General features: G+C 38.0%; 1 protein-coding gene and 1 pseudogene across 1 annotated transcript in view; both read left to right on the forward strand.

Annotated features, from left to right (window-relative positions):
- LOC140240163 (uncharacterized) overlaps positions 1-11,655 on the forward strand; it is a 28,982-nt gene extending 17,327 nt beyond the window's left edge. Inside the window, exons 6-8 of the mRNA XM_072319966.1 lie at positions 9,119-9,181; positions 9,846-9,966; positions 10,365-11,655. Coding sequence (XP_072176067.1) covers positions 9,119-9,181; positions 9,846-9,966; positions 10,365-11,655 — 1,475 coding nt within the window. The remainder of the gene's footprint in view (positions 1-9,118; positions 9,182-9,845; positions 9,967-10,364) is intronic.
- Positions 1-24,953, forward strand: part of LOC140239679 (uncharacterized) — an 80,635-nt pseudogene extending 55,682 nt beyond the window's left edge.
- Positions 24,954-27,541: the final 2,588 nt, after the last annotated feature.

Consider the following 27,541-nt stretch of genomic DNA (forward strand, 5'->3'; position numbering starts at 1 on the left):
ACTTCATCCAGTTTCTTTTTTCCCAGTGAAATAGGTCGAACACTCTTGGTGCCCCATTTGGTTTAAATCTTTATGTACTAATTATGACAATTTTTTAGGAAAAAAAGATAATGTCACAGTGTGAAAAACTTACTGTGTTATTTTTGTGGTGGATGTGTAATTTATATCAGAAGCAATCATGCAGCATTTATATGTCCAAACTTCAACACTCCACGGTTGGACTGGGGTGGTCGGTCGAAATGTAATTCTGTTTCGTATGACTGACAATTCGTTTGTGATGGAGGATTGTAACTGAGCTAGTTTATCATTATTTAGTTATTTTACGGCCAGAATGTAGACTGGATAGTCATGTCTCACTATGATATAGTATGTCTTTATATTCAGCATGTGCGGAATAATTAACAACTAGAATAGTCTAATATTGATTTTTGTGCTAATCAAGGGCAGGGTTTAATATGAATAGTTCATGACAGTGAGACGGACTGGACACTAGACAAAGTGGTATATTCATTATTAGCATGACCAGATGGAAATGATCAGTTTGGGTAAATTGTTGAGAGTAAAACTATATCAGTTGGGAGTACACCAATTGGGTGTAGACGGGTATAGACCAATTGGGAGTAGACAAGTTGGGAGTAGACCAATTGGGAGTAGACCAATTGGGAGTAGACCAATTTGGAGTAGACCAATTTGGAGTAGACCAGTTGGGAGTAGACCAGTTGGTAGTAGACCAGTTGGGAGTAGACCAGTTGGGAGTAGACCAATTGGGAGTAGACGAGTTGGGAGTAGACCAGATGGGTATAGACCATATTGGGTATGGACAAACTAAGGGTTGGACGATATGATAACTAGACAAAGTGAATGTAGACTAAATGACTTGTAGACGAGGTGGGAGTAGACTAACTAGTAGTAGACAAAATAGATATGAGACGACATGGCAAATAGACATTGCGAGTGTAGACGATTTGGCTACTAGATCAATTGTTTTGTAGACGAAATGCTCCTTAGACGAGTTGGGCATTAGACAGTACGGGTAGTGGGCAAAGTGACTATTAGACAATATGGGTACTGGACAAAACGAGTTGTAGACCAAATGGGTATTAGACGAATCGGTAATAGACGATATGCCAGTAGACCAATTGGAAAATAGACATAGTGGCTGTAGACGAGGTCACTATATATCAAACAGTTTTCCAACATAGGTCAGGCATTTGAATGCCAAATCTGCACCAATAATGGTAGGCTACGCAACTGTAAGCAACACCACGCAAATGTATGCCAGATCTACGAAAGTCTCCGCAAATATATACGTAACTGTACGCAACAGTACGCCGCGCCGTGTCATACGCGAGTACCAAAAGTGCTCTGCTGTGTATGGGGCTTGTTGGCGTATTGTTGCGTACAGATCAACGGCGTAGATCCGTACTGAGGAGTTAACGTGGGGGGAGGGGGGGGGGGATGATCGGCGATAGTCACCGTCACCACGATTACAAGCCCATAACTGGACCGGCGCAGCCTTGGGAGGGATGGGGTGGAGAAGCTTGGTGCTTCCCCCCCCCCCCCCTCAACACACACACACACTGACACACACACACACACACACACCCACACATACACAGTGGCGTACCGTTGGTTAAGACATTGGGGGGGGGCACCTCGTGGAAAAGTAATTTTGAGGGTGTGTATGCTTATGCGTGCTTGAGAGTGTATGTGTGTGTGCGCGTGTGTGCGTGCGCTGTCAGTCTGCAAACCTAATGGGGACTACAATACATAACGAGATGTCATACTTTCCACAGCGCAGTCATTGAGCAACATTGTAAGTTTTTCAGAATGACGGTGTGAAACAACAAATTACTTGGAGCAACATCAGGGGAATTGCATAAGAATTAAATGCGAGCGAGCGTTGAAAATTTTGACATTTTTAAAGTACAAAAACTGCCCTTTGTAGATATGATTTTTTTTTTCGCTTTCAAAATTAAGGGGGTTGCGCACCGGGCTCAACTGCTGGCAATTACCGGCACGACATCGGGAGATTGGCATAACGATTAAATGCGAGCGTATGGCAAGCCATATTACTTTTTAAAAAGATTTTCTGATATCACGTATTCCCTTTCGTGGTATCAAAAATTCGAACTTCTGATATCACAAATTCAATTTTTGATATCACAAATACCCATTGGTTTATCACGCAAAACCAATTATTGATATCACGAAATCGAATAAGTGATATCACAAATTCAATTCGTGATATCACGAATTCAATTGGAGATATCACGAATTCACATTCTTGATATCAAGAAATACATTTTTGTGATATCACTAATTCCAATTTGTGATATCATTAAGTTACATGGAATTTCAGCACATATCTTTCGCAAAGAAATCATTTGATTTCGAGCATTAGTTTTGCGCTGAAATTCAGCTGTGAATTCGAGCGTTAGTTGAGCGCAGAAATACACAGGGAATTCGAGCATTAGTTTTGCGCTGAAATTCAACTGTGAATTCGAGCGTTAGTTGAGCGCAGAAATACACAGGGAATTCGAGCATTAGTTTTGCGCTGAAATTCAACTGTGAATTCGAGCGTTAGTTGTGCGCAGAAATACACAGGGAATTCGAGCATCAGTTTTGCGCTGAAATTCAACTGTGAATTCGAGCGTTAGTTGAGCGCAGAAATACACAGGGAATTCGAGCATCAGTTTTGCGCTGAAATTCAACTGTGAATTCGAGCGTTAGTTGAGCGCAGAAATACACAGGGAATTCGAGAATCAGTTTTGCGCTGAAATTCAACTGTGAATTCGAATGTTAGTTGAGCGCAGAAATACACACGGAATTCCAGCATCAGTTTTGCGCTGAAATTCAGCTGTGAATTCGAGCGTTAGTTGTGCGCAGAAATACACAGGGAATTCGAGCATGAGTTTTGCGCTGAAATTCAACTGTGAATTCGAGCGTTAGTTGAGCGCAGAAATACACAGGGAATTCGAGCATCAGTTTTGCGCTGAAATTCGACTGTGAATTCGAGCGTTAGTTGAGCGCAGAAATACACAGGGAATTCGAGCATCAGTTTTGCGCTGAAATTCGACTGTGAATTCGAGCGTTAGTTGTGCGCAGAAATACACAGGGAATTCGAGCATCAGTTTTGCGCTGAAATTCAACTGTGAATTCGAGCGTTAGTTGAGCGCAGAAATACACAGGGAATTCGAGCATGAGTTTTGCGCTGAAATTCAACTGTGAATTCGAGCGTTAGTTGAGCGCAGAAATACACAGGGAATTCGAGCATTAGTTTTGCGTTGAAATTCAACTGTGAATTCGAGCGTTAGTTGAGCGCAGAAATACACTGTGAATTCGAGCATTAGTTTAGCGCAGATATTCCTGTTTCAGGTGTTATCTTTATATAGTATATAACGATAGTTCAAAAAAAAAAAAACTAAATGAAGAGTTTTGGCAACTCGTCTTCATTTAAAGTGATTAGGAATTGGTTTTAAAAGAATCGATAAAAATAAATCGTTTAGCAACATATCTAAAATGTCATTATTGATATGTTGTCAATTACTTCAAAGTCACAAAGATTATATTCTTACTTTTCTCCATTTCTCGCCACTGATTTGGTAGAGACTGGTTGACTTACAACTTTTGTTTGAGTTTCTCTTTACTCTGTCACGTGAAAGATACTCTCTCCCGACCTCCCCCTGTTACTCCTCCGAGTTAATAAGAGAAATTTCTCATTGCGCAGATTAACAAAATTGACGTCCTTCGTACCTCTGCTTTTTTCTTACTACAAATTCTGTTTGTTTGCCATGCATACTGCTGCATAAACTCCTCATAAGATCTGGATAGGCCCTATCTTCACTCTTCTTGCTCTGGTCTGAAGACTTTTGGGCTTGTGCATTCCAGTTTTGTTCTCCCCAAACTTGCCTATAATAAATTACACTTTGAATTATTTTACAAAATCATGAACATATTGGGGCATGCAAACTGTACACCCAACACTATTGGTCTAAATGGATACACCCCTTTGTTCTGGAGGACTGATTTTGAGGAGTGAGAAAACGTCTTTATGAGAAACACGTTGCTTCATGTGACCACCAGCCGACACCAGTGGTGGACATTTGGCAAGTTTACGACTCCCTCTCGCACTCTGCATGACTCACAGTCTCTCTATCTTATTCTCTGCTGCTGACAAACACAGACCAGAGGGGTGATTGCCCTTGATCGGTCCTCCGCAATACAAACACATGGTATGCTTTTATAACACACATACACATACAACCACACATAATTATCATCGATGTGGTGGAAGAGTGTTACTGTAAAGGGGATTACCACATGAAAAATGAATTATATTTAACAATAATGTAGTCATAGATGACAATTTGAGGACGAAACGATGAATTTAATGTAGGCCCTGAAAGTGAACATAGTATCATTGAATTTATGATAACATGTTGCAAACAATTGATTTGTATCAATATTTTTATTCATCGAATATACCTTGATGATCATTTAGGGAATGATGGATGTGTAAATCTCTCATTATAGTTATTTGTATTTTGAACATTGTTCTAAAAAACGTTAGTAGTAGTATACATTCCATGTGAATATCAGCTCAAAAGTAATGTTCCAATTCTCTGTGTATTTCTGCGCTAAAAAAAAAAAAAGAAGACCGCTCGAATTCACAGTTGAATTCCAGCATAAAATTAACACTCGAATTCCCTTTGTATTTCTGTGCTTAACTAATGCTCGAATTCACAGCGATTTTCTGCACTGAACTGACGCTCGAACTCCCTGTGTATTTCAGCGCTCAACTAACGTTCGAATTCACAGGTGAATTTCAGCGCAAAACTAACGCTCGAATTCACTTTGTATTTCTGCGCTAAACTAATGCTCGAATTCACAGCGATTTTCTGCACTGAGCTAACGCTCGAAATCCCTGTGTATTTCTGCGCTCAACTAACGCTCGAATTCACAGTTGAATTTCAGCGCAAAACTAACGCTCGAATTCACTTTGTATTTCTGCGCTGAACTAACGCTCGAATTCACAGGGATTTACTGCACTGAACTAACGCTCGAAATCCCTGTGTATTTCTGCGCTCAATTAACGCTCGAATTCACAGTTGAATTTCAGCGCAAAACTAACGCTCGAATTCACTTTGTATTTCTGCGCTCAACTAACGCTCGAATTCACAGGGATTTACTGCACTGAACTAACGCTCGAAATTCCTGTGTATTTTTGCGCTCAACTAACGCTCGAATTCACAGTTGAATTTCAGCGCAAAACTAACGCTCGAATTCACTTTGTATTTCTGCGCTCAACTAACGCTCGAATTCACAGGGATTTACTGCACTGAACTAACGCTCGAATTCCCCGTGTATTTCTGCGCTCAACAAACGCTCAAATTCACAGTTGAATTTCAGCGCAAAACTAACGCTCGAATTCCCTGTGAATTAGTGATATCACATATTCGATTTTGTGATATCAATAATTCAATTCGTGATATCACAAAATGGAATTTGTGATATCAGAAATTCGCATTTGTGATATCACAAATAAGAATTCTTGATATCACAAATTCAAATTAGTGATATCACAAATTTATTTCGTGATATCACAAATTCGAATTTGTGATATCAAAAAATCATTTTGTGATATCAAGAATTACCATTGGTTTTTCACGTGAAAACTATTTTTGATATCAAGAATTCGAATTTCTGATATCACAAATTCATTTAGTGATATCTCAAATTGAATTTTAGATATCTCAAATTCGAATTTCTGATATCACAAATTGAATTTTTGATACCAAGAATGGATTTTTTGATATCACAAATTCGATTTCTTGATATCACAAATTAAGTTCATGTGCTACACTTACGGGAATTTGTGATATCACAAATTTAATTCTTGATATCACAAATTGAATTCTTGATATCAAAAATTTGATTTTTTTATATCACAAAATGGAATTTGTGATATCAGAAATTAACATTAAATGTAAAAAAAAAGGCTTGCCATACGAGCGAGCGAAGCGAGCGAGCTTGAAAAATTTGACATTTTACAGTCCAAATACTGCCGTTTGTAACCGTATTTTTTCGCTTTGGATATTAAGAAGGAGGGGAGGGGGCGCACCGGGCGCAACTGCTGACAAGTACTGGCAGCAACATCAGGAGAATGTCATAACGATTAAATGCGAGCGAGCGGAGCGAGCGAGCTTGAAATTCTGACATTTCACAGTCCCAAAACTGCAGTTTGTAGCTATATTGTTTTGCTTTGGAAATTAAGGGGGGCGCAACGAGCGTAACTGCTGCCAGTTACTGGCAGCAACATCAGGAGAATAGCATAACGATTACATGCGAGCGAGCGAAGCCAACGAGCTTGAAAATTTTGACATTTTAAAGTCCCAAAACTACCGTTTGATAGGCTAGCTATACATTTTCGCTTTGGACATCAAGGGGACGCACTGGGTGCAACTGTGGGCAATTACAGGCAGCAACATCGGGAGAATGGCATTGCGATCAAATGCGAGCGAGCGTAGCGAGCGAGCGTAGCGAGCGAGCTTGAAAATTTTGACATTTTACAGTACAAAAACTGCCGTTTGTAGCTATATTTTTTCGTCTTTGAAATTAAGGGGGCGCAACGGGGGAAACTGCTGTCAGTTACTGGCAGCAACATCAGGAGAATCAGGCATAACGATTAAATGCATTTTGACAGTTTACTGTCCAAAAACTGCCGTTTGTAGCTTTTTTTTTTTTTTTGGCTTTGGAAATTTAGGAGTGGGGGGGGGGCGCAACGGGCGCAACTGCTGGCATTTACTGGCAGCAACATCAGGATTTTTTGATTTTTTGATTTTTTTTTTTTTTTTGGGGGGGGGGGGACCCTCCGTTAATTGAAGGTATCTAGATATCTCCACCCACGGAACTTCTGCATTTTTTAAACTGAAGTAACAGACCTGGTGCACACTTTAGATGAAACATTTTAGAATATGTTAATCTAAAGTGTATTAAGTAGAAAGGACTGAACGGGGAGAGTATAGGAGGCATGGGGTAGGCCTAGCCCCCTCTTACACGAGGGAGATTTTGTATTATTTTGCAGAATTGAAATTCAGCCATCTTTGGATGAAATATTAAGACAGTTTTCTATCAAAAAGTTAAGAACATTTCCACATATCGGGAGGAGCAATATGATATGTTTGTCCCTAATACTTTTATGGGGTACCATCCCCCCCCCCCTTTGTAAGTGAAAGGTCTGCTGCACGCTCTTTGATAAGATACTAGGAAATACGTCAATCTCAAAAGTGTTCAAAGTCTATCGAAAGGGATCCAGGAGCTTTTGCATGCTTATGATTGCAATTCAACGATCTGGTGCATAGTTCTGGCGGTATTTTGACAATTTCCCACAAAGAAAGTTCGAGATTTGTCCTCATCTCGGGAATTGCTTGGGGGACAAATGATTTTTCTGCCCCAACACTTCCGCAGGGGTGGGGAAAATGCCTCTTTGCCCCCCCCCCCCCTCCCCGGGATAGATTCGACGCCCCTGATCATCCCTGGGTATGCCCATAGATGTATCAGAGTCATCATCGTTTCAGGTATGACTCAGGAAAATGGAGGGGGGTTCAATTATGGCGGTATGGTTTTTGTTATTGTTTGTTTGTTTTCGTAAATAACTTGCAGATGGTCCCGAGTTGCTCGCGTCATAGCATGTTTACATGTAAGCCTATACTATTTGACGTTGTCAACGTCTGGACCATACCTTATGTCGATATTACTTTCTTCGCGAGCGAGCGAAACGAGCGAGCGCTTGAGAAAATTATGTATACATTATCCTACAAGATGGAACACTGTTCAGCTCTGTTACCTCTCTGAAGGCGGGCGTACGAACGTCATGCAATAAAAATATGTCAAAATTAATAAAAGCACATTTCTGTTTCCTCCATTTTTTCCCTCAAATTTCAGGGGGGGGGGCGTGATTGTACAGGCCATCCCCCCTCCTCCATTTCAGGGGGGATATATCCTCCATCCCCCCTAGCCTTTAAACAAGGCGACTCGCTCTGCGTGCCCCCGTATAGCGCGTTTACCCCACAAACCTGTTGGCCGGCGAGCGGAGCGAGCCGCCTTTATTCACTCGTTCAGGGATGTGTACTTTTGTCGTTGTTGTTGATTTATATTCTTTGACAAATTTGCGTACAAATTTGACGCAGAAAATACACACGGCACCAAGGCAAGCCTCGTTAATATTAAGTAGAATAAGAATAGTTAACCAATCATAATTACGATCGAGGCTTGCCTTGGTGCCGTGTGTATTTTCTGCGTCAAATTTGTACGCAAATTTGTCAAAGAATATAAAGCAAAAACAACGACAAAGGTACACATCCCTGAACGAGTGGATAAAGGCGGCTCGCTCCGCTCGCCGGCCAACAGGTTTGTGGGGTAAACGCGCTATATGGGGGCACGCAGAGCGAGTCGCCTTGTATAAAGGCTACATCCCCCCCCCCCCCCCGGATTTACGCCCATGGTACAGATGGCGCACAGTTGCGTAGTGTTGCGTACACTTGAGCAAAACATGCGTATCAGAGCTCAAAGCGGAGGGTACGCCAAAAAAAAAATTAAATAAACATGGTTAATTTTTCGCGTACATCGCGCGTACCTATTTTGCGTCCCTCGGCATACCTAGAGTTGCGTTTTCACAGCGTATAGTGGCGGAGTATTGCGTAGTCACTACGCAACACTTCGCAACACTATACGTAACCCTACGCAATCCCTAATGTGAAACCCCCTTTACTTTTCTAAAGAAGAAATGTACATTTTGTGTGAATTTGACTATCTGACGATATCTGTGAATTATCTTCTTAAAGTCCTACTTTCAGATGCAATTTAAATTCTCGTCATCAGCATGAAACATTATGATTCAATATGTCTATCGGCAAGTGTTGATTCTGCTAACACGACATCTATCAAGAATTTATAAAAATTGGAGCATTCGTTACTCTAGGTGTAAATAAATGGGTATGGAGAATTCTGCACTAGTAAGAAGGGACCAGAAATGGTTGAACCACTCTAATTGCGTGTATGTATATGTGTACTGTAAAATCAACTTTAATACTCGCCGTCTCCTTTTTATGAATAGGCGAATGGCAGCCCACTGAAGAACTGACGACATTTCAAAAGACCTTTATAATGACTTCTTCCGGTGAGCTTCGTGTTTTTACTTTATAATCAACGAATCCTGTCCATTTCTTATTTCCCCTTTCTTATCTTTTCTTTGTAAAGTCAATGATCTTTAAATCATTTTGATCTTGACGCAGATTTGATTTCTTTGTTACGACCATAATGTTTCCACCACTTACTTTACTTTAACCTGTTAAAGCGAGGGTTAATTACGTGCACCCTACGTACCTGTTCAAGCTACAGTTGATATTCAGTAACCTCAAAGAGATGAAATGAAGAAATCAGGGGTCCCATAATGAGATTGGAATTCTTCTATAGTTGTGGAATAACAATGTCATAATTCACATAACTTTTTGCGTTCTAGTTTGATAGATTATGTGACAGAGAATGAATAACCGATAACTAGAAATTATAACACTGTATACATAAGTTATTGGATCATTTGATTTGGCCTTTTTTATTAAAAAAATTGTCCTGACGCATTAAAAACAATAGTTCTAATTTCAAAATTGACTCTAACAGGGATAGGCTTTCTCATCTTAATACAGCTGCCATGGTCATAACTGGGGAAGGCATTAAAAAATAGTTTGTGTATACTGTTGGTTCCATTTTTTGTCAAAGCTCTTTCATATCATGGAAATTCAATTTCTTGCATCATATTTTCGCTGATATTTTCATGATTTTAGAGTCTGGTCATCTTCACAAAAATATCACGGTAGGCCTCTACATCCTGGGAACTTTTCTGTTCCTCGTTCTCATATTGCTTGTCACCTTCTCCGTGGCTTGGTACAAGCATCACAAGAAAAGGTGAAATATTGCGTAAATGAATTTTTTTTTTTTTTAATGTCTGTATATGAAGCGAATCGCAGCGAAGGATTAAGCTCCTGCTGGAATCCACATATGACTATTTATATATTTTCCTCATTAAATGTAATACACATTTACAAACTTAAAATGTATTCACACAACAAAATATAATTTCTTGTGTTACTTGTATTGTTACATTTAAAAATGCAATTTTGAATTCCTTATAGTAAAACAGTATTTTACCGCTGAATTGTATCCTGAAATTTTAGGCATGATAAACTTGATTAAAAAAATAAAGCGTCATAAATGAACAGTGCTATATTTGCCCAAAGCTTGGGAACATTTTAAGTACATGAGAGCTATTATCAACTCTGTCTTTTTTTTTCTTATTGTTTCAGTAACAAACGTAGACCCTCACAAGCTTGGAACCAGCGATTGCAAATGCAGCCCGTAGACGCTTTCAACCAACATCTGAGCTCGGCCGATCACGTTGAATTGAACACTACCGGAAGTGACGCTGAAGTAGAGGGTCGCCCCTTCCTAAACCACCCTGGCATAACATTCACAGACGTCACGGCTCACGAAGAGGACCCGCGTCATATCTACCAGGATGCTACGGAGGGAGCCAAGGGGGCTTCCCAACCCTCAGGTGGAGAGCATATCTCCCCTGATGCGTTTTCGTCACAGACTTACGTGGATACCACCGTCACCACGTCATTGACCTCCGTGGATATCCCAAATATTCATAACTGCAAAGGCATGGAAGGAATATCACTAGATCAAACGGAAAACGACTATGAGGACTGTACCTACCAAGATGTTGATATTGATAGAAATAATTGGGTAAAGGAAAGTGCCTCTAGATCCCATGGTGGAGCATGCCTGTTTGATGACACATGTTACAATGTACTGAACTTCACCAATAGATCTGACAGTGTCTTTAGTAAATCGCAAGATCCCAGAATTGCCTCTGTGTCTAATGCGAAAAGGGAGCTGGAAAACGAATCTGCAGAGTCTTACAAATCTGGCGATTTTGCCAAATCTAAAAATATCTCAAAAGACAATATCTACGAACGCATCAATCGTGCCTTCCACGACGACAGAGAACAAGTTCACCATCCATCTCACCCAGCTATCTGTCCGACACAGACTGATTTTTGCTGTAACAGAAGGGAGAGTAATTCCTTTTCCAGTACAGATCCCCGAACAGCCGCGCCTTCTGAAGATGTTTATTACTTTCAGCTAGATCCTGGAGTACCTAAGGACATTGAAACCATCGACAGACCATATCACCCTGATGTTTTCGACTCGACTGAATATAGCTCGCTGAATCCTGAAAAGAATTCCATCAACAGGCTTCTGCCTAATTTGAGACAATTTGATAACTTTACTAAACGCCATGATGCCGAGACCCCCATGAGCGACGAACTGTATGCAAGGGTGAATAAAACAAGGGGGGCAGCTTTGTCACCGAAACCTGCAATTTGCCAAGAGTTGTATGCAAAGGTGGACAAAACTAAAAAAGAATGCAATATTGACGCTAATGAAACAAAAGGACCATCTCTCTCAGATGACCCGGTGATGTGCGAAGAGTTATATGCAAATGTAGCCAAAACCCGTGACTCGTGCACTGTAGACACAAATCTAGCATTAAGTGAGGGAATGTACATGAATTTCACAGACATGTGATGATCATAATAACGTAGAAAATGTATGGTTTTTTTTCTTTTTTTTTTTTTGAAGCAAATTTCCATTCATAACTATTCCGAACGTCAGACACCGTTTATGGACGTAACTGGTATTAAAGCGTCATGTAACGTTTCTTCTAAAAGCCTTTAATCGCTGTTCGTTATGGTAGTTGGAATTTCTAACAAAATCATATATGACCGTAGATGTATTACATGTCTTATCATGCATTACACATGAAAGTAATGTAAGCACTTACGTCTCAATTAATTTAATTTTCTTTTTAGTGATGGTTCAAAATTAATCCCTGTTATTTGTCATGTTTGTGTAGGTATCAGCGTGTTTTCAGTGATGAGTAGACTCACAGACGCAGTCAGCCCGAGCTTAAATTTACGGTGATTTTTTTTTTTTTTTTGTAGTCACTCATGGCAAGTGGAAGGAATAGCAAGAAATAGATGGTAATATTGCTTATTGTGCCAGTTAATTATAAGAATATTCCACTGAATACATTAGCATCCAACATACTCGTAAGTTCATGCCGTGGAATTTTATCAAAAGTACATGTATGTCGCCTCTATACCGAAAACATGGTATTGAGGAAACAAAGGTTGAAAATTGTTCTGGCACGAAACTTAAATGATAACGTTGACCAACAAAAGCGGTAAACACAGTCCCCAAATTAGGAAAAAAGAGAATACAATGATTGCGTTTCGAATCTAAAAAAAAAACAAACAAACACAGACATTCGCGAAATTCGTGAAGTTTTCGAATTGACAATATTGCGGGGAAAACAACAGCAACACGATTTGATAGATACTGACCGTGTCGTCGTGGAATTATTGACAATACCTATAAATGTTTATAACATAATGAATAAACTTTTAATCGCAATTTTCTGTACATACTCAAATGAGACTTCAAGGTATCGACACAATGAGCAAATTCAAGACAAATGTGGCAATAATTGCTATCATTGAAGCAGAAAAAAATGTCAGCTTCAAAGGTGTTAACGTAAAATGATTGTATGTGAATTCTAATTATTCAACTAAGGTGTCACTTAATCATGCAATCCTAGAGTTAACAACGATAGTTCAAAATAACAGCCAAACATGGCAAAACACTCAAACTGTTTGAAGTCCAAGATGATATTTGCTTTCATGAATATGGGCTATCCAGCCATCTTCTCAGATAGAAATGAAAAAAACAAACAAACACGGTAATGAAACACACGTAATGCATTATCTGTCAATGAAAAAATATATTTCTTCCTTTCGTAATTTCAGGGGAATAGTTCCATTGCCCGGAATGTAAGATGGTTTAATGATATATTTTAATCATTAGCAGGTGATGAGGTCATACTCAATATGTTATAGTAACTAGTTTGACGTTTTGTCAATACGATGTATTTATGCACTGTGTAACAATGAATAACCTAGGAAAATTGTTTTTATCGACATTATTTGATTTGAAAAGATATGATCACTCAAAGAAACTTACAAAGTATCGACACATCGAGTAAATTTAATGCGGAAACTATTAAACGTTGTGATTAGAGGTAAATGTGGCAACATTATTATTGATGTCATCGGTAGCAGAAACAGTTACAGCCTCACTAATGTTAACCTGAAATGGTTGTATGTATTTTCTAATATTCAACTGAAGTGTAAGTCATTTATAACAATAAATGCTGTAATTAAGAACAATATTTGGAAATAGTCGTTAAACATGACAAGGCACGCTAAACTATTTGAAGATCAAGATCATCTTCTGTCTCTTCATAATATGCTGATAAAGTATCAATCATAAAAATAGTGAAGACTATAAGAAAGTGACCAACTATTATATGAAGAGTTTGTTTGCAAAAACCGATAAGTCCATATTTGCCAAATGGAGATATTCGCGATTAAAGGTCAAGAAAAATGAAGAGAATTATAAGAAAATTTTTGCTTCTTTTGACCATAACTTCAAAAATATACCTTTATAATGTAGTGAACAATATATCATTTAAAAGGTATTATTTTGTACTTTATGACAGAGACCGTACTTCAAAATCTTCAAAAATGGACTTATCGGTTTTTGCAAACAAACTCTTCATATATATGTATATAAGTCTGTATGTATGTATGTATGTATATATATATATATATATATAATATATATATATATATATATATATAATATATATATATATATATATATATATATATATATACACATATATATATATTCATGTACATTTATATGCGTGTATATGCGTGTGGGGTTCTGTGTGTGTGAGCGCGTGTTTATATATGCGCTTTTTTATCCACTTCCAAAGACTTCTGCAAAATATGGGCGTGAAATTTGCTCAAAGATTGGCAAAGAAAAAAAAAAATCAAGAATCATCGACAGGACATGTCCTGGCAATAATCTGACAAATCAATCTATCAAGAACTATGTTGAACAGGAACGAGTCTGACCAGTGCTGGTGAAATCGAAATGAAGGCGCCTATTTACTATAACCATCATAATTACGTTGTATTCTGTTTCAGCATGGAACCAGGATATCTTGGATCTTTGAATGGCGATGTCCGGACAACATTTCAGAGTTTTCTTAGCAATGAATCGGGTATAAATGTTTATGTTTGCTTGTAGAGGAAAATCCTGAAAGCATCACATTTGCGGCTTCACGTCAAAAACTATTGTGCATGCGTTTCAGATTAGGCAATGTTATTTTCGACGGAAGCTATCTTCACTACTGGACCTACCTAACAGGATCAAACTTTGCATCCGACCTACTTTTATACTATTCAATTTTCAGATTTCCAGGCCTATAACCTATATTCACTTATGCTCTTTTTTTTTCTGCAAAATAAATTCATTACGAACATACAAGCGATAACTTGGACGTGGCACAATGCAATGAAACGATGGCAAGTTCTTTGGTCACTTAAATTACTCCTAGGAAACACGTGATGAAGAGGTGATGGTCTCACACTCATGCTGACTTGTACACACGAATTTCGTGCGAATGCACAAATACGTGCACCAATGTCCAAGAACTGTATTAAAATGATGTAGAGTGATAATTTCCATAAGAGGAAAGTGCTATCTTCTTTAGTCACTAATGACTATCTCTCAAGAGAGCAAATGCGCTCTTACTAATACTATGACAATCTGTCAAATAATTAGTTAGGTTTGCATCGTTTGCGTACTTCATGAGTGCTCTTGGAACGAGTCATTATGTAGTAATGCATAAAATCACATTTGCATATGTTGCGCAATCTTCATCAATAGGCTGGAATCTCATAAAAGCAATTGTATTGCTGTACCAAAGCCTGTTAATTAAATGACCGGGAATAAGCTCTCCCCACCTCCTTAAAACCTCTTCAGGGTTTAATCAATCACACCAATTTAGATTTCATTCTCATAACTGAAACTAATTCAACGAAGGGGCAATATCTGTTTGTCATGAAGATTGCCGTGAGACAAAACATGTACGATTTAATTGTAATCAAACAATGATAATCACACGCAAGATTGCAATTGAATGGATTGAAACTATTACATACAGGAGAAGTACCTTAGAGATATTATAGACCTACTTGATAATGTGTTTGAAAATTGTCTAGCCTCAAGAACAGATACAAGCAACGTCATCAGTTTTGTTTTAGATATTTATATGGTATCAAAAGGTATCACAGGACATCCTGATGAGGATTGATTGCTAAGCCTACGTTTTGTACAATGAGAGCAATGCTACACATGCAAGGAAGTGTAACAGCAGTGGAAATAATTATTTCTGCAATCCATAACACTGACAGTAGGTGAAAATAGATCCTTTACAAATCTCAAGTGAGAGACATAGATGCTGACACACAGACACATATTGACAGAAAAACACACGGAATCAATAATATTAAATAAATACTAGATAGTCGGTTCAGATCGGTGAAGTGCAATTTTCAGTCATTTGCAATAAAAAAACAACAACAAACAACAAACAACAAAGTCAGGAATTCATCTAGCTAATATTTTCATTTACAGATACAAATTGCTGAGTTTTACCTAGGAGAACGAGGTAGTTTAATCATTCCTTGGACCACAACATGCTTTGTCAGCTTGCAATACCAAACAGGTACTGATTTTGTTTTCATCCTTACATTTTTTTATACTGCCGTTAAAGGGGTGATATAGTAATGGTATAGGTGAGGATTCAGCTTTTAACTGTTGAACTTTTGTTAAAGAGCATACAAATTATCCTAGGAGGAATTCAAAGTTGACTTGGTGAAAATCGGTTTTGAAATGGCTAAGATATCCAAAAACAAAGTAAAGCAAAGCGATCCAAATAAAAGATGGGTCCCAATTTTGCTTGGAATTGCGTTGTTTTGGATATCTCAGCCATTTCAAAACAAAGTTTCATCAAATAAACTCTGAATTTCTCTAGAATTATATGCTGCCTAATATTTCATAAAAAGGTTTCTCCGACATTAAAAAATTATCATCATAAGACGTTGGAAACCTGAAGCCCTATCTCAACCGAAACTGTACCACCCCTTTCAGGGGCAAGTGTTTTATAATAAATAGTTCCTTGCCGCTTTCCTCAGCTGCAGGGACGTAGAAAGACATTTCAATATCAATTTTGGACCGAATCTTCCTTTCACACACCTACAGACAGCTAATATTGGATATTGCAGAGTAGATGCGCGCGCAAGCACGGACGTTTTATCTCCAATTATGTTGACAATAACATCATCAGCATTGACTACTGTTAAACTTTTCCACAGTATGTTTGAGGAACTCACTTTGAATTACACTCAACCACCACATTTAAGACAGGTCTTATACTTTCATATTCTTTACACATGTTACACCTGGAGGTAAAACCTTGTGCATTGATTTTAGAGGGGATATTTCTCATCAAGTTGGATTAACTCTAATTCTACACCGAACAAGGGATTTATTTTCATTAAACAGACATCAAGAATGCCTCCAGTGGTTCTGTTGATTGCCTGTTTCTTGCTCCAGCTCTGCCAGCCGTTGCTCACTTCCTCAACTATGGAAAGTAACACGACGTGTAGTAACGTATCTTTGATTTTCGTATTTATTTTTGTTTTCGTTAAAGGCTAATTACTGTGTATCATTTGAATATGGAAATAAATAGAATAATATGGAATGAAATGAAAATATCAGCTCAGAAAAAAAACATGCATTTCGAAGGAAAAACAGAAGTCACGTGAAGGCTTTTCTTCCCACGATACTGCTTATCTTTTTTGTGGTAATTAAGACACTGCTTTATCTTGCACTTCAACTTTCTAATTAACCGAGTTACAATGATGATTTGTTTGAAGTGCTTGTGCACTTTTCCTGCCTTGAAATTCAAAACAGAAAATACAGCAGGAAATGCAATTGATAGAAATTGTTTATTTCTTACATAATGACTGTGAAATGCAAAACACAAACGATTATGAATGCGCAAATAAATGAATCTATTCATTCTCCTGTTTAACCAATTCTCCCTTTTCACTCGTTAATTGTGTCTTCAGATTACACTCTCAACTGCTCGGGAAGGCCACTGGACCTCGACATATGGTGTGATGAAGCATGCATCGCTAACAGTTGTTGGGTTTATACAGGCACCTTTAGGACGGCGATTTCTCATTGAAATCCAATCTATCAACGATGTAGGGATGGAATTTGATATACAGGATTTGATATCTACCTAAACATTTAAAGGTAGGGGATACCTTTTACAGAACTCCCAAAATGCAGCAAAACATTAAATATGAACCTCAGGGGACTTGTTTAGGCCACTGCTTAGAAATTTGGAAGTAAACAGTTACCTACAATTTGAATAATGCACAAAACTCAACTACTCAGTAGTTCTGTGTGTCAGCCACACTTAAGCCTTTTTGTTGCAGTCTTCTGTATTTTTTTTATCTATAAACACAAATCTAAAAGTATAAGAGCTGATGTAATAACATATAGAGTGTGTGGCAAGAATGTATATAGAAATGTTTGTAAGTTTTGATGAACTTTATTCACAAAATATACATGATGGACACACATGCAGTGCATGGGTCTGCAAAGGTAGCCTAGTAATGTACTGGAATTTACGGTGAGCCCCGAAAAGAATTCAATTCAAAATCTAACGGTCAATAAAAATGTACTGAATGTTACCTTCCACTTTCAGTACTTCATGGGAGTTTCTAAAATGATACTCTCTTCAACATACCACTGTGTTTACACAACTCTTCATTTAAGGCATGCAAATGGGATTCCCTACCTTTAAGGCTCCGGTCCTGAATCATAATTTGCTGTACCCCGTTTTATCATTGGCACATCAGACAAAACTGCACTTACGTAAACATATATAGGTCTAAAGCGGCAAATTTCAAAATGAACGTGAAGTGTTACGACGGTAAGTATTAATTGCCTCGTATTTTAATACATATTAGTGTTAAGAACGTGCGATTTTTTTTTTAAATTATGTTAATTATCTTTCCATAAACAGATTTCAATGCATGTGAAGACTAAAGACTATACAGCGACTCGTAGAAGAAGGCTTGTTTAAGTCATTTTGTTTCATTTTATTCTATTAGTCGTGACACGTAATGTGAAGATTTAGCAAACACTTTCTCTTTGCCAAAAAGTACAATGCTTGCGACTTTTGCAATTATTGTCATACTACCATAGCCTTTGACAGGTTTTCTTGACTCCTTATTAAGATTCAATAAAATTCAATATTTTTTTTTTTTTTGTATATTCCACAAAAGGGTATGGTCACGTCGGATTATATGTACAGGCTATGTTCTGTTTAAGTTAAGATGATTATATGAAGAGTTTGTTCGCAAAAACCGATAAGTCCATTTTTGAAGATTTTGAAGTACGGTCTCTGTCATAAAGTACAGAATAATACCTTTTAAATGATATATTGGTCACTAAAATAATACACGGTACATTTTTGAAGTTATGGTCAAAAGAAGCAAACATTTTCTTATTATTCTCTTTATTTTTCTTGACCTTAAATCGCAAATATCTCCATTTGGCAAATATGGACTTATCGGTTTATGCGAACAAACTCTTCATATGTACACTAACCTAGGTAATGCCTCTCAAAAGTCTGAGAAGTAAACTTTATCCATCTATTGGCATCGTATTTAAAGTGTAAGGGCATCTTACAGAATCGGAAAATAAACAGTGATTATCTAGTTTCTTTCGAAATAATGATAGCAAGAGATTTTGTCGAAATAAAACGTCAGCTATTGCATAGTCAGCTTCTTAAGAGTGGAATTTTCGAATTTGAAATAATCTGAAAAGAAAGAATGAAATGACCAGAATGACATCAGAATGACATAAAAATGTGTGGATTTCTTTCATATAAAAATATATGTATACATTTCCGTAGGAAGCAAAGCATATTTTGATTTGATTAATTTCCGCATTCAATCATATACAAATTGAATACAAATTGTAAAAGCACAAAGACAAAGAATAGCAAGTGCAGTGAAGTAGATATATATCAGTATACACAAATAGATGCACATAAGTGATTGCATTACGTAGTATACATGCATAAAAACATAAAATAAAATAATTATACAGTATTTTTTCAGTAAATAACAGAGATAATTGAATGCAGGAGACCGCCATCGCAAGCAAGTAAGCTTGAATGGACGGGGCCTCATACTGATGGTAACCATCATAAAGAGAATGGAAGGATTGTGAAAATCGACAATATATCCCTGACGAACACCACAAGTCAACTGTTTATAGCAGGATTCAGCGTTATGAACAAGAATAAATTGCTGTCTGCATGAGAAGTAACTCTTGAAACACTCCAGATTTTCTCTTTAAAGCCAAAATTAGATAATTTGTACTACAGTATCATCATAAATGATTATGTCAAAGGCCTTTGAGAGGTCCAAGAGGACGCCGAATGTTTGATATTCATCCTCGATTGCCAGGCTATGTTATCTCCCCCCCCCCGAACCCCACCGAAACATACATAAATAAAAGAAAGGAAACGTAAATCATGGATTGTGGCACTGCTCTGGCGAATCCCAGACTGTACGATTGAAAATCTATCATAATTATCTATCTAGAAATAGTGTACTTCGCGAACAAGTAACCCCCCCCCCAAGCGTGCTATTAGAATATTTATCAAAATATTAATGAGGCAAGTTATCTTTTCAAACAGAGATCAAATCAAATCATTTACTCCATGACAGGCTTTGGTATATCTATGTACCAATTGTCTACGATGATCTTCCTGGTGCATTTGCAGACACGTTTTCAACAAAGGACGAATTCCATGATTACCCAACTTGACGAAGCTGTTCTTTGCATTTAATTATAACAGAACTGCAGTCAAGTGCAAATTCGTAAATTCGGGAATGATTTCCCCGATAACATCATTCTTCGCCTTCCTATCCCAAATACAAAAATTACATTTAATTATCTATTTGTTTATTCATTTTTACTATTTAAAGGGTAGGTACGCCAGTGAAACCATTTCCTCCACGTAAACATGCTAATAATAAAACTGTTTCTCCATCCTAGTTTCTCCATCTAGTAGATTGATACATTTCTGTATTCCTTTTTTTTTTTCACAATCCCGAGCTTAAGTAGGTCTTAAATGAATTAAACGTATTTTTTTTTCATATCAACAATATCAGGAAGAAACTTAACACCTTTATCCTCGTGAATAATATAACTCAAGAATAATAATTGTTCTCTATTGTATATATTCGATGAGCTATCAGTACTGTAGGAACCAATTTGTATACTTATAAGTCTGCTCGTATTCGCGATGGCTTATAAGTTTAGGTTCGGTCATTAATTTACACATAGCCATGTGTCATCTATTTGCTCATAAATAATTGAATGTACTTTTGTATAAAGATGCGGTAATCCGAAGTGTAGATTGATTACTATGACATGTTTTGCTCCCAGTGACATGTATTGTAGTAGGTCTTTGAAGTGAAAAAAAGAAAGAAATTAAATTTAAAAAGATGGCAAGTAATATAATTTATAATTTCAAGACATACCACCGGTAAAGCTGGATGATGGACCCTCTCCCCTGGATGGCTTAGTGGTCCTGGAGTCAGACAGACACGTCTGCTTTGATGACTTTAATGTCAGAGATGCTGATTTAGTCTGCAGAGAGCTCGGCTTCCCAGCGCTTAAGATCATTCGGCTCAAATTATATCAACTCCAGCCACGCCTAAGAGGGCTCAATGGTTTTCATACATTCAAGGTAACTGTAATATTCTCATGCGTAATGATTAAACGAATATGCACGTAACAAATGTTGATACTGTTTTTCATGTTTTAACACTGCTTGTGTTAATTCACAGATTAACATTGTTATGTTGGTTATTTTACCCTTACTCACATTTTAGAACTATTTTGAAGAAGTAGATCTCTTTTTTTTCCACCTGCAAATCATAGCAAGAGGCTTTCTAGAAGCTTTTGAATATTTTAGTTAAATTCTTGAGACAGATCACCAGATCACCGCAAAGTCATTGCTACTTATATTCCCCGCACCCAATACCGATTCCCTTGGTGCTGAATTTACAGAGATATGACGAAACGCTTATTTACAGCGCAAATAACACTGCAAAAAGTCTGGTGTTACATATAAAACACCGAGATTGTATTACATTTACGGTGCTCATTTTTGGTGTTAGATTAACACCTCCGGATGTCTTTCCAAAATATAATTTTTTTAAAAGATACTTTCCTAGTTATTGTTCTTCTTGTCGATTTTGAACTTAAAAATGACGATCTAAAATTTTCCGACAAAGTACTTGATTTTTGAAAAAAAAAAGGTGTGAACACATTTACACCACAGTAACACCAGTTGGTGTGGTCTCCTATTGAATCTTCTATCCACGTTGAAACTACCCGACTGAAGCATCCTTTTACTCCAAGTATGAGAACGGTGTGCATGACAATGTGTTGAATTTCAGTATTGTGTCAGAGACATTTTTGTGCAACTTGTTTCACGAGCGTCGTTGGTCATATTGGTACAGGTTTGCGTATTTGTGTGAGTTTTGTCACAGGTAACGAGGGTCACGATGTCAACATCAGCACAACCCCATCACAGATAACAGAAGGTACTTCAAGTCCAAGTATTACATTGTGCATATTTTGTATGTTATGTGAACTAGTATTCAAACATTTATGAATTAGCATTCGTGTAGTATCCATGTTGTATCTGCTGTAAGTACATAAGTTCCAATCAACAACAGAGTAATACTAGACCTTTTCGATTTGAGTGACATTTTCTGTTAATATTGAAATCAGTCTTAACGTGGGGGGGGGGGGAGGCTTCAGTATGTTTATAACATTAGTCGATTTATGCACTTTTGTAATCTGTGATGCACTCATCAGTAATAAAAATCAGGGAAATTCAATGCCTGAATGTTGATCAGACATTTCAGATGACTTGTTTCTCTATTTGATTAAAGTCGGTTTCTTCACATCGACATGAAAGGGACACAATTAATCACTTGCATGTCATACTGTCTCAGTGCCTTGTCCCTCGTCTGTGTGTGAAATTTGTGCATGTTTGCCTCATTGGTATAGAACGGATCAAAAGAAGTTTGAACCCCCCGCCCCCCCCCCCCAAAAAAAAAAGAGAGAAAAGAATGAATGCTCAGAAGTTCATAGCATGTTGCTTAGCATTCAATCATTATTTGATAACGAAGGGTCAATTTGATGAATTTTATTTTTTAGCTTTTGGAGACCTGGAGACACAATATACTGCACTGACTATTCGACCCTCTGCATGTTTCGCTACCTTAGTACTTGTCATTCTATCTATGGTTTGGTGCAACCATCACTGGAAAAAGTAAGTGAGAGCACATTTTCTCTTCATTATCTTGTGTGTTTACCCCATATGAATAAACGGATAAATAAAAGTATATATAATGTATATATATATATATATATATATATATATATATATATATACATTAGATACATCATGTATGTAACGCTTATTTACAATGCAATACATCATGTATTACAAATAATTATTGACATAAAAAGAGAAAGGCGCTCATACTATTTGAGAAATATCTTGTACTGTGCCAAGCGCTGCCTGAAGCACAGTAGTTATTTGATGAAAGGACTGGCAATGGAATTCAAACAATCTCCAATCGTGGCGAGTGGTTTGTGCGGCACGGAGACGAACGCAACACGCTGCCTCCCCCATTCTGTATCAAATGTAGTGACCCCGAATGAGAATAGCGCTTGCTCAATGGGTCAGCGAACAACACGCTAACCTACATGAGCTCTATGCTACAAATTTTCTAACCCAAAATGGCTGTCCGAGCGAGCCACGAGAGCTTCCGAATGGACGCACACTCTCAGTGCGCATGCGCATGAAGAGAGGCCAAAAGAGCCACGCGTCTTCTGGTCTCTCTCCTCCAATCACCGCAGCTCGCGGTGACAATGTTTGTGCATGATGCGTACACACACACGCACACACACACACGTGTCTCAGTGGCAGCATTGTCCCACACGTTTATGGATATAGCACCGAGTCTGGCATTGCGCAATTGCATGCACAAACTTCGGTCGTTCGGAGTTTACGTACCATAAATGATGGCGATCGGCTGCTTTTAATATTTAAAGTAAACGTATTTCATGTTTACTACATTCGAAGTATGGAAATTTTGTTCCAGAAATCTGCGGGAAAAAAAATGGTGCTCATTAACCAAAGTTGTTTCCACACGAATCTGTGTTTAAATGTTATTACAAAGACGTACATTCTCCATCTGATTCATCTCGTATGGTTTTTGTTTTGCCTTTTTTGTCGGTTTGTTTGTTTGTTTTTACTCAACAGAAAACGTAGACGCCCAGAAAATTCAAATAAATCAGTACCCACTCATTGCCCTCTATCAATACCGATGCGATGCATCACCCTTTGCCGGAACATCGGGGCAACAACACTGGTGACGCCACAGCTAATCAGGAGGACGTGCATCACATCTACCAGAACTCTGCAGAGGTAGTCACCTTGGATTATATTGTTGAATATGCAGGTCATTAATTTCGAACGGAACTCCCTGTAGTATTTAACTCCCTGGTTCTATACCAAGGAATATACATGGCTTTTTTGAAATAACGAATTTCTCTCGCAGCAAGTTTTATGTTAACTATTGTTCTATAAGCAAAGTTAACTCTGATGGTCAAAAGAGTAACGTATGCATTTTAGAAACTCTACTTTGAATCAATCACACCTTTGTTAAAAAGCTACCTGAAATTTGTGTGTTTTCGTGCTTGGATTTCAGGTAAATTGTCATTCCAATATCACGTGCTTCTAAATTTCTCCGATACACTGCATGGCACTGATATCTATTACATGTAGTTATGTAGACAGAAGCCTCGTGATGCCATATATTCGGTTATTCTGGACGACAAATCTCAAATCAGTTACCATGATGAATACATTTTTTTTTTTAAACACATTGCGCATCTCTAGAAATAAACGTAAAAGTCAATGTCAGCGAAAGAACACCATGCATTAACATGCTACCCTCTACTTTTTATTGTCCTTGATAGGATCACACTCTTGAAGGGCAAGTGGTCAGCGATCTACCGGACACAATTTGGCGACCTCTCCGTGACGTCATACTACACCGAGATAGTGAAGATATTGCGCAGTATCAAAACATCACATCTAATGTCAAGAAAGAGCTATACATGGACATGTCAAGAAATGTAAAGAAAAAGGAAGATGCCAAATTAGTTGAATATTCGGACTTCTCTGCAACAGAAAACGACATTGATGAAACGGCTATCTAATGTCAAACGTAAGTCCACACAGACCTGTTAGTTGCGAACATGAAAAGACGTGTTACATTAACTGTGTTCAATCCTTTGGACCAGAGATCAACAGAGATATGTCCGCTCGGTTCAGACCTGCAGATAACGCTGGTAGATGTGAGGTCTCTGAACGGTCAGTTAAAGAAGATATTCTTTCAACTTCCGACCAATCCGCACCCATCAGGGAATCGCTACATGGACACGACTACGCTAGTATCGAGAGAAATGATAAGCATAACCCTCTTGCGATAGGCCTGAGCAATTCTCTATATTCTGTAACAGTATACTCCAGGAAGCCAAGAGAAGAGCGCGAGTTAGACGAAAATCTCGTTCTTGAAGCATGTGCCAATGAAATAGTCGAAAATCAGTATACGAACATGGACAAAGAGGAACCCACCACAGCATCTTTATATGAAGATATGGTTTCCCCGAGACCAAATCTCCACAGGCAAAATAACTCCAAAGCTCAACATAATATATAAATTGCAAAGTAGGAGAGCATTGATGGTAACCTAGAAATCTAGAGAAGCTTCAATTCCTTTCTATGATAAGTTCAATGATTCAGTATGGAATGAGGTGACTCACACAGGAAAGTTCTGTACACCATTCATGCACCGAATTCCTGTCGTGGGGAGGGGAGATGGAGGCAATTTAAAAAGGCTAGCTATTTGGATACCGTCGATGCACCTTTTTCCCTTGTGGTTCATGAAGCGATATTTACTGTCTTCATCATGAATGGGCTGCAGACGAACGCCCTCATCTCCATGTAAAAGGCACTGGAAACTCATGAATAGCACAATCGCTGTGTCTTAGAAGTAAAAAAAAAAAACATTTCAGAGAAGTAAAATCTTGACGAAATAGAGATGATTGTGGTTTCTATTCCTCGAGTATAATTATCTATGAATCGCTTCTGCAAGACACTAAATATATATCTGAGAGCAGCAGCAAAGATTTATTGGGCACTTCGAGCAGCTGCAATAGCTGCAGGAATAACAATGACCTCAGATTTATTGAATAGAATTAGCGGATTCTTCAGCATAGACAACATTTAAATGACCTAAAGTATATTTTTGTAATTGAGGTAATTTATATCATCTCTGAATAGTAGAGCAGATAAGCCCTCAAAATCACGTGAATTGTGCAAAATTTGACTAAAGCATGAAACTTTCACCAGTGTTAGTACATACCATAAGATTTATTTAAAGATCGGGAGGTAAGTCTGATTTGACCTCTGATGACCTCCAGAGGTCAATGTACTTTAGATATCAGAAAATCGATGTTTTTAGACATTTGCAAATGATATATGTGGTTATGTTGCACTAAACATGCATTTATATCACAGAGAAATCATTTCCAGATTCAACAGAGCACTGACAGGTTTTTACCTTTGACCTCTGATGACCTCCAGAGGTCAATGAACTTTAAATATCAAAATATTGATGTTTTTAGACATTTGTGAATGATATATGTGGTTATGATTCACTAAACAGGCATCTATACTTCAGGGAAACCATTTTCTGATTCCACAGAGCATTGACAGGTTTTAACCTTTGACCTCTGATGACCTTTGGAGGTCAATGACCTCAAAATATTCTATTGATCTGTGATGTCATTGGTTAATGGTAACCATTGTTAAGATGTACAAAACAAGCATATCTGTCTTACAATGAAATTGTCTTCATATTCTAAAGAGCAGACAGGTTTCTACCTTTGACCTCTGATGACCTTGAGAGGTCAATGACCTCAGAATATCAGAATATTGAAGTATGACATCATTGGTGAAAGGTCAAACATGGTAAAGATGTACAAAACAGGTTTTAACCTTTGACCTCTGATGACCTTTGGAGGTCAATGACCTCAAAATATTCTATTGATCTGTGATGTCATTGGTTAATGGTAACCATTGTTAAGATGTACAAAACAAGCATATCTGTCTTACAATGAAATTGTCTTCATATTCTAAAGAGCAGACAGGTTTCTACCTTTGACCTCTGATGACCTTGAGAGGTCAATGACCTCAGAATATCAGAATATTGAAGTATGACATCATTGGTGAAAGGTCAAACATGGTAAAGATGTACAAAACAAGCATATCTGTGTACAATGACATCGTCTTCATATTCCAAGGCACACAGACGAGTTTCTGCCTTTGACCTCTGATGATCTCGAGGGGTCAATGACCTCAAAGTATCAGAATAGTTTGGCATCATCAATGGTAAACATGATGATGTTTTAGAGAGCACTCGTAGGCCCTGTTATTTAACGAGCCATTACCGTTCACCTATGAAAATCACACAAGGTCAAATACCTCGAATGAAATGTGAGGATGTTAATATTGATATTGCGATAGTTAATAGTTAATAATTGTTTATAATGTAGGGCTTACAAACCATGCATTTCTGTTACCAAAAAAGTGGCTATCTCATTCCGCAGAACTTTTCAGGTAATTATCTAAGTCGGGTATGTGCACAGAGCAAGGGGTGTCGATCTGTTTTCACGTGGGGGGGGGGAACTTGGAAAATATGTAAAAGCATAAGTTCATGGTGCAAAGGAATGAAGCGGAGGGGGAGGGGGAGGATGTGGGTGGGGGATTGGATTTTTGCAGGTTTAGACCTGAAATCAGTGATTCAGTGTAGCTCTTGTTTAATGTGTGCGTCATCAATTATACGGAAGTTGATGGGGTGTGGGCGCATCTCACCTACCCTCCTCCCAAAGACGAAGATTTTTTTTTTTAAGAATCTGATGCATACGTTTTGGGGAATATTTGGAAAATTATGGATCACCAAGGTGTACCAAGTCTATATGGATGGGAACCCGGCAAGCGCAGCGTTGGCGAGGGTAGGGTATTCCACTCCCATTCGACAGAGCTCTTGTATTTTGAGAAATGAGATTCAACGACCTGGCACACAGGCACTTTTGAAGGAATACCTCGAAATTGTATCAAAAATGTGTAGTAAGTCAGCCATCTATGGAGGAAGACCAATCGACAGAAGGATGTGGGTGGAGGTATCCCCCTCCCACATTATGGAGCTTTTCCATTCTTTTGTTTGCAATTCAATGATCTCGTGCC

The sequence above is a fragment of the Diadema setosum genome, chromosome 16, assembly GCF_964275005.1.
Source record: "Diadema setosum chromosome 16, eeDiaSeto1, whole genome shotgun sequence".
Taxonomy (NCBI): domain Eukaryota; kingdom Metazoa; phylum Echinodermata; class Echinoidea; order Diadematoida; family Diadematidae; genus Diadema; species Diadema setosum.